Below are 13,542 nucleotides of genomic sequence, written 5' to 3'. Positions count from 1 at the left end.
ATGAAGGTGCAATACAGGAGAATATATAAAGATGTGTTTAAGGATCCCACATATGGAATAACTTGCTCTGTATGTCAGCATAGCTACAGCATCTGCATCAGCAAATAATGTTTAGGTATCTGTCTCTATGCAACAGGGCTCTCATAATGACTAAGGCTAATATATCTTATGAAAAACCTTCAACCAGATGCAACACAAGCAAAATGCCAACAAAAATCATTGAAGAATTAACAGTTTCTGTATCTTCTAAAAGGTACAACAGGATTTACAGCAGTCTTCATAAAGGATTGTATTCAACTTCAATGTAACATCATTCACTCACATGGAAATGTATCTATGATTGACTAGGCTAGAAATTGCTTCAAAAGAGTTCAGGAAAACAAACTCCACACATACACCTTTATTTAAAAAGGAGTGTCTGTCTTGGAAAGCATTATACATACTTGCCTGGATATCCAGATATCCATACCCTTAGAAATAAAATTACTTGGGTTTTAAATGCTAATTAATATTTTTAATTATTAATACAAATATGTATTAATAACAAAGTACATTGTGCTTTCTGACACATTTCACAATATACTCCATGCTCTACCAGTAACACCTTTTTCACACTATCATTTTATGTGCTTAAATATGAACACAGACTTGGTATATTCTCATCTCTTTAGTTAAGTGAATTAGCTGTAAGAAAACAATTGCATTCTTCTTCTAAAATTCAGCAGCTGAGCCTAAGCATTGTCACTAATGCAAGTTAATGCTTCAGGGCTATAAATAAATTTTTAGCAGTTGGAAACATGAGCTATTTTCTTAATATTGCTGCTTCTAGGCAATTTTTATTTTTGCACTGTTATTTGTTGTGGGCCTTTTCACTTATTGAACAACTCTGTCAAATACAGAAATTACACTGAAGATTATTCTTGAAAAAAAAATCACGTGCAGGTGTATGGTGCTAATTCAGCTTTACTTGCAGACTTCTGTATTTTCAAAGAGTATGTAGCATAACTGGGTTGCCTTGGAATTGTTTAGACGAACAGCGTCAGCCCCAGCATGACTTGGTACAGCTTTCTAAAGACAGAATATTAAGATTTGAATTTCTGGCAAAGTAAGGGGCTGCATTTCCTTTGCCTCTGTCGGCATGTTGCCCTCCTTCTTCCCCCTCCTTCATGGCTGATGGCAGATTTGTGTATCAAATACCTAATACATCCTTGAACTTGTTCCAGGTCATAGTTGTTCATGGCATTAAGCTAGTGTTGATTTTGAGACCTGTATTTTCCTTCAGCAACAACCTGCCAAGCAAACGCTGTGCGCTCCAGGTCTCCTGGGCAGGCTTGCTGGGCTCTGTGAAAGTGGTCATTTTCATCCTCCTTTGCAGATAACACAAAACTCTGTGGACTTGAGCAGTCTTGTCCTTGCTTATACCATGTCTGAATGAGGCCTACTGGTGCCAGACACTTTGCCACAGCTGCTGGCTAGTGACCTGCAGCTGTCATGTCACCAGAAGCAACATGACTTCCTTCCCTGCAGACATGGAATGCCAAAGGTCAGGACAAGCCACTGACACAGGACAAAAGCATGTGTGGGAAAAAAATCGTCTGCAGACCTTCCTGAACTACACTTCACTGAAAATGTATTTGCCTTTATTTTTTCATTATTAGTTCACTGAAGCTTTTTTTTTTTTAACATATATACTCATTCAGGGGAAGTTCTTTCAAATACAGACCCTAGGGGTTGTTTTTTCCAGGAATTTAAGTGGTTAGCCTCTACTAAGTAGAATCATGAAGGAAAACAGCCTATGAACCAGCAGTCAATTTTAACTATAGGACTGAGCTTCCAGTGCTAATCTTGCCACTTTATTGCTCTTACCAACCACCAGACACTAAGGAGACAGAAAGGTTCTGTTAGATACCCTTGGTAGAACTATGTCAACCCTAAGTTGTAGTGTTTAACACTTAGTTTAACCATTGAACAATAGCATAACAATTAGAGCTTTATTTTCCTTAGCAGGATTTCATTATTACTATAGCACAGAATTTACTATGAGGATAACACAGGATTTCTGTAAACAGAATTACACACATAATGGGTCAGATTGGAAGGGACCACAGTGGGTCTGACCTGGTCCAACCTCCCTGCTCAAGAGGGTAATCCTAAACCACATGGCCCAGGATTGTGTCCAGACAGCTCTTGAGTATCCCCAGTGAGTGAGACTCCACACCTTCTCTGAGCAATCTTTTCCCGTGTGTTCCCGTGTGTGTTACCTGCACAGCAACAAAGTTCTTCCTCATGTTCAGGTGGGATTTCCTGTGTGTCAGCGTCTGCCCACGGCCTCTTGCTCTATGGCTTGGCACACTAGGAAGAGCGTAGATCTGTCCTCTTAACACCCTCTTTTTAGATACTTAGAGACATTTACGGGGTCTCCTCTCAGTTGTCTATCTCAAGTCAGTGTAGTTCAATCTCTAATAAGTAAAATATACAATACAATTTCTTTTACGATTTCTGTTCACACAGACCCTCTGCAGACTGGCTTGGATCATAGCACACTGTTTACAGAATCAACAATCATAAGCTAGACTCAAAAATCACAGAACATGAGTCACTCCCCCAGTCCTCAGAGGAAGCAGATGAAGGCAGAGGTGCCCCTGGCCATTGGGATGTCCCAGGTCTCACTGACCACTGGTCCAAATTCCTCCTCAGGACCCATCGCAGATTTAGTGACACTGCTGTGGGGCCGCAGGCAGTCAGTGCTGTGGGGCCGCAGGCAGTCAGTGCTGTGGGGCTGCAGGCAGTCTCTGCTGTGGGGCTGCAGGCAGTCTCTGCTGTGGGGCTGCAGGCAGTCAGTGCTGTGGGGCCGCAGGCAGTCAGTGCTGTGGGGCCGCAGGCAGTCAGTGCTGTGGGGCTGCAGGCAGTCTCTGCTGTGGGGCTGCAGGCAGTCTCTGCTGTGGGGCTGCAGGCAGTCAGTGCTGTGGGGCCGCAGGCGGTCAGTGCTGTGGGGCCGCAGGCAGTCAGTGCTGTGGGGCCCAGGCAGTCAGTGCTGTGGGGCCGCAGGCTGTCAGTGCTGTGGGGCCCAGGCAGTCAGTGCTGTGGGGCCCAGGCAGTCAGTGCTGTGGGGCCGCAGGCGGTCAGTGCTGTGGGGCCGCAGGCGGTCAGTGCTGTGGGGCTGCAGGCAGTCAGTGCTGTGGGGCCGCAGGCTGTCAGTGCTGTGGGGCCGCAGGCAGTCAGTGCTGTGGGGCTGCAGGCAGTCTCTGCTGTGGGGCTGCAGGCAGTCAGTGCTGTGGGGCTGCAACTTCCCAGTGTTGCAACAGGGTCATCCACAGCACTGGGCTGGTCAGGTGTTAGGACACGCAGGTGAGCAAGGAGATATCAGCCTGGTGCCGAGGAACCTTGAGGCCAGTGGAATCGGAAGAATCTGTTTGGTTTGCCCCCTTGGGGCACAGGACCTTCCGGGCCCAACGATGGGAGGAGAGAGCACAAAGACAGCACCAGAGAATGGCTGCCTGCCTTGTGAAATGGCGTTAATCATGCGGCGCCCATTACGAGAGGTCGGGAGCACGTAGTCCCGGTCACTCCCCACCCCCACAGCATCACGGTGCCAGTCGTAGCAGCTCCGCTTACTCCCGGCCCACTTTTCCCTCCCCCCGTGTGCGAACAGCCCCGAGCGGCTCCGCCCGGACGGCACCGCCCCGCCGTCCGGCCCTCTCCACTGTGCCGGGCCGGGGGGGAGGCGTGGGCCTCCCGCCCGCTCCTGTGGTGTCGCCCGGGCTGGGGGTTCAGCGCATGCGCGGCGCGGGGCTGCGCAGTCACGGCGCCCGCCGCCATGGCCGACCCGCGCCTTAGGCAGATCAAGATCAAGACCGGCGTCGTGAGGCGGTGAGTGGCGGCTCGGGCACGGCCTGGCTGTGCCGGGCCGAGGGACTGCAGGGGGGCTCCCTGCGGGACCGGCCGTGCCGGGCACGGGGTCGGCCGTGTGGCGCGCGGGCCCACGGTGCAGTGCGGGGCTGGCGGGCTGTGGCGGAGAGCGGCCCTGGCGCGGGCTCCCACCCCTCGCGTACCGCCGTCGGGAACAGGCCGCGCTTTTCCGGGACACGTTTGAATGCGGTGTTCGTTCCCTTTCTTTAGTGCCTTTGGGCGGCGAGGGGTAGTCGCGCAGCCCCGTCAGGGTGCAGGGCAGTCTCGCCTCATACCTTGCCGAGGCATGGAGCCTCATGTGTTTGGTTTTTTTTTAACCAAAGCTGCTGTTGAATCTTTCTGGTTCGGAACTTGCAGAACCAGTAGCATCACAGAAGCAATTAGCTTGGAAAAGAGTTCTGAGGTCATTGCGTCCAAACACCGTTGCCTTGTTAACTCGACCATAGCACTCCAGTCTTTCCTAAAACACCGCGAGGGATGGGGACTCCGCCACCGCCCTGGGCAGTCCTGGTAGATTCGTCACCAGAGCCTTGATGTTCCCTGGTTTTAAGAGAGTCATAGCTTTAAAGAGAAGCATATCTGTCAGGATCACTCTTATTATAGTTTCAAACACTGTTCGGTCACGACGGGGTTTACTAAGCCTACAAAGACCTAGGCTGACTCAGGTAGAGACAAGAATTAGTTTGCACGCTGGATGAGGATGTTAAATAGTGCCGTTTCATGCAATCAACTTTATGTTATGATTTCGCAGGTTCTTGTCAATAAGATATGCACATTTTCTTATACTTGATTCACTTTGAAAGGTCGGACTTGCAGACTAGAAAAGTTGTTACTGTTGGTGTTAGTTAAAGGTACTTCAGAATTTCTTTGAACATAGGAGCAAAGCAAACAACTCGATGTGTTTCAGTGCTAGTACGAAGAAGGGATTAAAACGTTTGGATAAGCAATACAAGTGCAGTCAACAGGATTCAGATTTGTTTTTGGATATGTCCATGTGAATAAGCAAGTAAACTTGGCTTGAGTGTGTTGTGCAGTAGCAACAGGCTAAAGTTACTGTGTATTCTCTAAGGGAAGGTAATTTTAAGAAAAAAAGGGAGAAAAGGAATGTTATCTTAATTCCCTGTGGGGACATGATACAGCAGCAGCAGCCAGTTCTGTGACAGCTGCACAGAGATACAAGAAGTAGTATGGCTCTGTCCCACTCCACCCTTCCTTCTCTAACCAGAAGCCTAGTTACCCATTCTGCTACAGTGGACGTACATGTGACTTGTGTCAACTTGGGAACATTAATGTTGTCCTCTTATTTTGAACTAGAGCAACTCCATAGGTATTTTTTTACTGGTGTATGAGAAGACTTGCATAGATACTTAGTAAGCATTCTATAAAGTGACTGACTTAGCACTTCAGTTAATTTTCATTAGTTTTTTCTCTGTTTTCAGTTTAGAAAAGCACATTGAATCTAGCTTGTAATATTGATTTCCAACTATGTTCAGTGCTCAGGCTTTAAGAATATATTAAAAAAAAGTAGAGGTCAGGAACTGTTAGGATATAGAGAGCTTTTTCATCATTTCATTTGACTTGTGTTAATCATCTGTTGTAGCTTTTTTTTTTTCTCATTAGTTACCTAACTCATCACTTTTTCTCCACACTAAGAATTAAGCAGCTGTTCTGCTTTGGTATATATTTTTTTAGCTGTAAGTCATAAATTCTTTATGTACTCGTTTCAAGAGACTGTATTTTAGGTTGTAGGTAATTTACTTGTTTGCACATTTCTTAAACTGTTGTATCAGTTGAAGAAATTTAAACTAGAAATAGGGTGGCTTTTTGCTTTTCAGGCAAATCTGATAGCCAGGCTCCTGGTGATTTTATACTTCCAATAGTGTGTAATTCAAAAGAAGTAGATTTGATGAGCATGAGTAGTAATGTTTTCTGTATTTGTGGCTTATGTCCTAGCAAGCAATACTTCTCATTTAATCGCTTCAAAATAGTTTTACCCTCAGTAAATACAAACAACTACCCACTGAATAGTGAGAGAACTGATTAGAGAAAAAAACCCTTCCAAAATATCTTATTTGCATTTCATATTGGAAATAATTTTAAAAACCACTGCAAACAAAGTAAGTCAGGTTGCCTGAAAATAGCACTGACATTTGCCCATAGTTTCCATCTGATTAAGTGGAAGTGACATGAGTAGATTAGAATGAGACTAAGACAATTCACATCGCAATTGTGTTAGTTTAACTTTAACAATCTTTTAACATGCTTGTTTAAATGTGGCTGACATAACATAATTACAAATCTACAAGCCTTGATTATAGAATTTTACATCATGAACCTATGGGGAAAGTGTATCGATTTTTTGTGAAGCAATTCCTTTTTTTTTTTTAAATTTACCATTCTAAAACTGTGGTATCTTCGCAAGATTGTTCTTTTGCCTACTGCACTGGTGTTGATACTGTTTTTTCTCTTTGTTAAATAGCATCCTACTGCAAAACAATTTACACTGATTCTCCCCCTCACTCCAAGCACAGGAAGTTCTGCAAGTTACACAGAACTGTTGGTCTGATTTTAAAAATAAATGTGAACAGTTCTCTTAAATGGAATTATTTTACTGTTGAGTTCAAGATATATTTTGTGCAAGAGAACTATGAAGAATGCAGACTCCTTCTGCTTGTTCACTGTATTGCTAATTCAAGGACAAAACTAGTTTGTGTTCTTGATTACTTGAGAAATTTGTTATTTTTGGTGTGAGTCAGAAATTTTCTCCATCTTCACTCCATTGTATGTGGTTGCTTTATTGCGTGTTGCCCATTGACTCTCACTGTGACTCATAGCACCAAGGTATTGATAAGAAGCTCGGGTGTCTCTTCTTTATTCTTGTAATTTGTAGATTGTGTGCAACAACTGTTTGTTAGCTCAGTAAATGGGAAGGGCTAGGATATCTCGTATTATTTGGGTATTGAGGAATGATCTGCAGAGCTGCTCAGCTGTACTGAGTCAGCATGATAAAGCGATTTAATGTGTGTGCACTACACATCTGAGAGCTCAGGGATTCAAGAGTGTGAATGTACAGAATGCTCTGTTGGATACAAGCTGACTCCCAAAGCCACTAACTCTAAAGGCCTACATAGCCCTTTCAGAGTGCAGATTGTGCATCTGTTGCCTAGGGTTGTCACCAGCTCAGTCCTGGTCTTGTAGATTTGGGTTCAGTGTTAGCCAAGTGTGGTAATTGTGGTCCAGAGCTATTTAGATACATCTTAAGCACCTTTCCTAGTGCTCCTGGTGCCACGATCCAATACATAAAGTCTTGAATTAGCCCTGCATTTGAAGACTGCTTAAAATCTTTCAGAGTTACTAACATAGTCTGATTCCCAGATAAAAGTGCCTACTTTATGTGGTCTGAGAAAACAGTGGACCTGCATTTACATGTAACATCTGTGACATACATAGTCACCATCCTGGATAATTAGTTCGAAAGTCTAGAAACAGACTTTTTTTTTTTTGAACGTTTGATATTCAAATAGAATTGGAGTATTTTCATTGCAAGTTTTCTTTTAACTTCATAATAACAAACAGTACCTACACATATCTTTAAAAGCTGTGACAAGAACACAGTTGTTGCTGTGGTATTTGCATAGTCTGTTGATTTGTTTCGGGTTTTTTTAATGGATTTGATTCCGCTTTTATACTTTTAGAGCAGACCTAAGTGATTCCTTTTTTAGAAACATTTCAAAAATTTAAATAAGTAATGATCAGATCTGTAAAAGATTGTCTCTCACATTCCTTCTTCCATCCCACTACCTTTTTAAAAAAAGTCTGGCATCTCAGGTTTTTTGGGTTTACCATTATCTTTTGCCCCTGAGGCAAAACTGTCTTCTGCATACTGATGCTGACCATAATAATTGATTAATGCTGTCATTTTAACGGGCAGATTAAAACGTTCCCAGGCAGGTTTATGACCATAAGTGTTAGTGATACAATATTGAAGAGGAAAGCATTATTTTTTCTTTTTAAAAATTTTCATTTGAATAACAATATGTGCAAAACTGTGGCTTTTAAGCTTCAGTTATTTTAGTCTTTCAAAAGCTTGAGGTACAGTAGTTCCAGTTTCTTGGTAGTACCACTTTGGTGGCTTTATGCATATGTGTAGTGCTTTTGTCTTTATTTTTCTTCATGGCAGGGAGCTACATACTCACCTGTATGGATTAAGCAGTTACAAATAATTATTTTCTGTTGAATTAGAATGTGGATCCATGGGAAATCAAGAAAAATTATATTAAATCTATGGTAATGCGTTATATGCAGATTAATTACAGCTTTGCTAGCAACCAAAATCCATCCTGGCTGGACTTGAAGTATTATTGAATTATATGTATCATATAGATGGAAATCTCATTCAAGATCGTGAGATCCATTGTTTTTTTCTTTTAACTGTAGTAAGTCTTTCCGATGTATTGTGAATTGCCTATTGCACATAATATGACTGCAATTCTATTAAATTTTTCTCATTATTGTAGTCCTTACAGTTACTCCCAGCAGCGAGGGGCCTCGGGGGAAGAAGTAGATTCTGTGTTTTTTTCCTCCAAAACAAAAAGTCTTGACTGAAGATGATGCCTGGGTTGTAAAGGGAAAATGTCATGAAGATCTTTAGTAACTTGAGTTGTTTCCACAGCAGAGGCTTCATTTCTTGTTCTTCTCTAGAACTGAAATTCTTTGGCTTCTTAGCATTTACAGCTTTACAGTCTCTAGAGACAAGAACAAGTGAACCCCTGAAGATTCAGAGAGACCTCTAATAAATAGATGATACAAAAACTTTTAACTTTACAAGTAATTTTCTACTTGAAATCATTTTCCGACTTAAAAAATCATGTATCTGATTTTCATCTTATTTACAGTAATAATGAAAACCCAAGCTTACAAAGTTACCCTGAAATGTTGTCGTAAATGTAACTGTTCTCTAAGCTGTTGGATGCAGAAGGGGCTAAAAATTATTCATATACTTGTGTATTGTTGCATCTTGAGTCTTAAAAAAGAAAATATATCTTTAGTGATGGTTTTGTCGCTAGAAGAAAATAAGCTCATAAACTTGGTATCCTGTGTAAATCAGAAAGTAGGCACTCATGGCTTAGAAAACATGGCAGTTTGCATACCTGGATCAAGTACTGTATTTCTTTATCCTTCCTTGGCTTTTTCTCTTGGGCCCTTTAATCTGTAAAGTTTGTATTCTTCTGAAGCCTTAGTGAACCCAAGAATGTGGATAAGTAAAATTTGCAGATTAGGGACCTGGTATTTTGGTCTTGATTAGCATATTGCCAGTGTTATTTAGTTGCTGAATTACTTGTCCTATAATTATGCATTGTGTTAATACATTATACCATAGGAAAAGTACTATCTTGCTATTAATACTAATATTTGCTATAATAATTTTCTTATACTATAAGGGAAAAAAGCTGTACCTTGTATAGCTGTGCTATTACGGACTTCTAAGTTTGAACTAAGCATAGACACTTCATTATATAGTCAATAAATACTGTCACTCTGTGCTCTTAGGCTGAATCCATGGCATATTAACATGTACAATAGTTAATGGTTACATTAGTTCTGAAGAGATGCATGTCCTTTCAATAGTGAGTTTGCTCAGTAGCAGAACAGAACAATTCCCTCTCCTCATCTTCAGAGCTCTGCTTGCTCAGTCCAGACAGGAAAATGTTTCTTGTGTTGATTTTTCTCATACTGGAAAGAAGTCTGTATTTGATGGCTGAAGCACACAGTTGCCATTCTAACTTATGTAGAATCTGAATTGTCAGCAACTGCTGGATGTTGGGGAAACATGAGGAATAGTAGCATATGCTGCTCTGCCCTTCTACCATTTTACCACTTTTATTCTATGCATTCATTATTAATTCCTGTCTGTGACTGTGGAAGAAGGTAGAATTTTTATCTATGTACAGAGTATGTTAATTTCATTACACATGCAGAAAACTCCCATTGTGCGTAATTTTTCGTCTGTCAAACCTCAGATGAACTGCCCCTTGAACTGATCAGAGAGGTAGATCTGCTTGCTACTGCTAATGATGCAGCCACAGGACATGACAGTGTTGATGTATATGGACTGGAGTAAGAATGTAGGTGCCTTTGTGAAGTAAGAAATAAGGGCGATCTGGGGCTCTTTCTGCAGCAGCCAGAAGTTAGAACAGCACTTGCAACTCTGCACCATAAGCAGACTGGGGTTGAAGTCCCTTGAGAAATCAAAGTGATTCTCAGTATGGAGATCTCATTTCCTTCTCCCCTTCTCTGGTTTCTGGTGCTAGTCAAACCTTTTGCTGAGGTTTTTCACTCAATTTGCCTAACACGGGATAAAAACTGTCATGTTGTTGTTATTTGTTTGTGGTTTGTTTTTGGGGTTTTTTTTATTTTTATTTTTGGGGGGTGACTGTTGTTGTTTTCTTCATTGTTTTGTGGGGATTTTTGTTCATTGTATTAATTTCCTGCAGTTTTGGTATGGAGAGATCATTTGAACATTAGTGCTGGCAGAGGTGTGTGCTATAGCCTGGGAGGGGAAGACCTCTGTTAGCCAGTGGTCAGCTTTTTTATAATCTTGAACCATCGTGTGCTATTTTGCTCTTCAAGTTGAGGACCTCAAATGGGGGAGAGAGAGTGAGTAAAGGAAAATGGATAAGGAAGTAAATCATAATGATACAGAAAGGACATTTTATTCTCCTTCCTTAAGATTCTGTCAAGCCCTGTGGGCTCTTCTGGGTTTAGTCTCCAGCTTTAAAATAATAAAACTGTTACAGAGAAAACAGAAATTGTGAAATTATTAGGTTAAGTGTTAAACGATGTGAAAGTCAAATGTGTAAAGAATTTTATAAGGCTAGCAGCTATAGCTAGGAGCTTTTTGTCTGTAAAAACACTTAGGGTTTAGTTTTGTTCTTCAGTGATTAAAAGTGCTTAACTTGATTTCTAGAGGCAGATATACCACGGGAAATGTCACTTTATTTATTTCTTTACATTCTTTCCCTAGTAGTTAACTACCAAATGGCAGTAAAGGTGTAGAATAACTGGATCACTTTTTCATCATGAAAGACTGGGAGATTCTAGTAAAATATTTTTATTCTGTTTGAGTTATTTTCATCCATTGTTTCTAGGGGTATAGACCTCTTCTTCAGGGTCCAAGAAAAATAACTAAGGAAAACAAGCTTGTTGTCAGTAGATTTAAGTCAGGTATGTGGGAGCCTTCACTTCAGTTCAACATTTATGTATAGCTGAAAAGAGCTAATTTGAATGGAGACTTGAAGAATGAGAATAAGCTAATACCTACTGTATGCAGTTAATTGTCAGTTTTTATTTTTTAATATTTGGTGTTAGAAAGGAGAGGAAGAACTTGAGAATTTTTGGCTCATAGACTTATTTTTAAGGGGGAAAACAAAAATTTAGTCACTAGTCGGTATTTAATTATTTGCCTGGTGCCTCAAATCAAAAGCTCTCATATACTTTGTGATAGTTTGTGGAACTGCTAGCACTTGTTGGAAAGCAGAATGATATGTATAAACTGCAACAAACTATATTAAAAAATGAAACTTCTTTGCAGATATTGTGGTTTTTTTTAATGTCTGGCCCAACTGCAAAATACTTTATACCATTATTTCAATTGTGACTCCTTGTTCTAGTATTTAGATAACATAGTCTTCACAGAAATGGTTAATTTAAAAAAAAAAAACCCTAATTGCTATCTTAAAATTTGAGGCCATGTTTTGAAACTCCGGGATAAAAGAAGAAGAGTGAAGTGTAAATAACACTTTAATGTCCAAAGGAAATACAGAGTCTGTGTCGAGAACAAAAAAAACAAATTATGTTGACTTCGAATGTTTAAATGTTTTATAGATATGTTGGTTAAAACTGGACTTGGGCAGGTTTCTCTGTCCACTTCTCTAAGACTCCTCTGAATTTTCAGAACAGATCAACTTTACAGTTTATAGTCATAAAATTATAGTCAATGATTTCCAACTATAATTCAGAAAATTATGACTCTTAGGAATTTATGGATGTTAGCTATACAATATGAAATCAAGCCTTTGTTTTATTGGGCTGTGATACCTTAATTTGAACATAAGCATATATTTAAGCCTTCCGAGTAGCATTTTTGTACAATAGTTTTTTTGGCAGAAGAAAGTGCACAGTGCCATAATGTCACACAAATGTTGTGTTGGTTTTGCAGAGCCTGGTTTTTGGTAGCAGGGTGGGGACCACAGAGGTGTTTTCTGTGAGAAGCTGCTGGAAGCTTCCACCATGTCCAGCAGAGACAATCCCTGATGGCTCTGAAGATGGACATGCTGCTGGCCAAGCCTGGGCCAGTTAGAGATGCTGGTAACACCTCTGTGATAACAGACTGAAGAAGAAAATCCAAACAAAGTAGGCACAGCTTTTCCTAGCCAGAGAAGAGGAGGAGGTGAGAACGTGTGAGGGAAACAACATGGAGACACCAAGGTCAGTGCAGGAGGGCAGGAGGTGCTCCAGGTGCTGGAGGTGAGATTCCTCTGCAGGCTGTGGTGAGACCATGGTGAAGCATCAGTGACCCTGCAGCCATGGGGATCCATGGGGAATGCAGAGATCCACCCACAGCCCGTGGGGATCCACGGGGAATGCAGAGATCCACCCACAGCCCGTGGGGATCCACGGGGAATGCAGAGATCCACCCACAGCCCGTGGGGATCCACGGGGAATGCAGAGATCCACCCACAGCCCGTGGGGATCCACGGGGAATGCAGAGATCCACCCACAGCCCGTGGGGATCCACGGGGGATGCAGAGATCCACCCACAGCTCGTGGGGATTCACGGGGAATGCAGAGATCCACCCACAGCCCGTGGGGATCCACGGGGAATGCAGAGATCCACCCACAGCCCGTGGGGATCCACGGGGAATGCAGAGATCCACCCACAGCCCGTGGGGATCCACGGGGGATGCAGAGATCCACCCACAGCCCGTGGGGATCCACGGGGGATGCAGAGATCCACCCACAGCCCGTGGGGATCCACGGGGGATGCAGAGATCCACCCACAGCCCGTGGGGATCCACGGGGTATGCAGAGATCCACCCACAGCCCGTGGGGATCCACGGGGGATGCAGAGATCCACCCACAGGCTGTGTGGCAGGTGCCCATGCCAGAGCAGGAGGCTGTGATCCTGTGGGAGACCTAGGGGAGAGAAGGAGCCTTGCTTCCAGGCTGGAGCAGCCTGTCCAGGGTGCTGGACTGTGCCCTGTGGAACAGTGACCCACACCACAGCAGTTTTGGAAGGAGTGCTGCTCGTGAGATTGGAACCATGCTGGGAAGTTCATGGAGATCCGTGTCCTGTGGAAGGGACTCCATGGTCTTACAGAGGAGGGAGGACTCCTCTCCCTGAACAGTGGAAGAAAATCTCCGTGATGAGCTGATTGAAACCCTAATGCCCTGTCTCCCTGTGCTGTTGGTGGGAAGGAGGGAGGGGCTGGGGGTAAAAGGTGTTTTTTAAGGTCTTATTTTTACTTCTCATTATCCTCCTCTTATTTTGTTAGCAATAAATTCACTTTGTACCTCTAAGATGAGCCTGTTTTGCCCTTGGAGTGTTTTCTGATGCTCCTTAACTCACGAACC

General features: G+C 42.6%; 1 protein-coding gene across 1 annotated transcript in view; it reads left to right on the top strand.

The window, feature by feature from the left end:
- Positions 1–3,791: 3,791 nt before the first annotated feature.
- The window catches only part of TBCA (tubulin folding cofactor A), a 27,133-nt gene continuing 17,382 nt past the window's right edge, over positions 3,792–13,542 (top strand). Inside the window, exon 1 of the mRNA XM_062513158.1 lies at positions 3,792–3,870. Coding sequence (XP_062369142.1) covers positions 3,818–3,870 — 53 coding nt within the window. The 5' untranslated portion in view covers positions 3,792–3,817. The remainder of the gene's footprint in view (positions 3,871–13,542) is intronic.

This window comes from Cinclus cinclus, chromosome Z (assembly GCF_963662255.1).
Source record: "Cinclus cinclus chromosome Z, bCinCin1.1, whole genome shotgun sequence".
NCBI classification, from domain to species: domain Eukaryota; kingdom Metazoa; phylum Chordata; class Aves; order Passeriformes; family Cinclidae; genus Cinclus; species Cinclus cinclus.
Note: the sequence above shows the minus strand (reverse complement) of the source record. Positions and strands in the feature narration are given on the sequence as shown.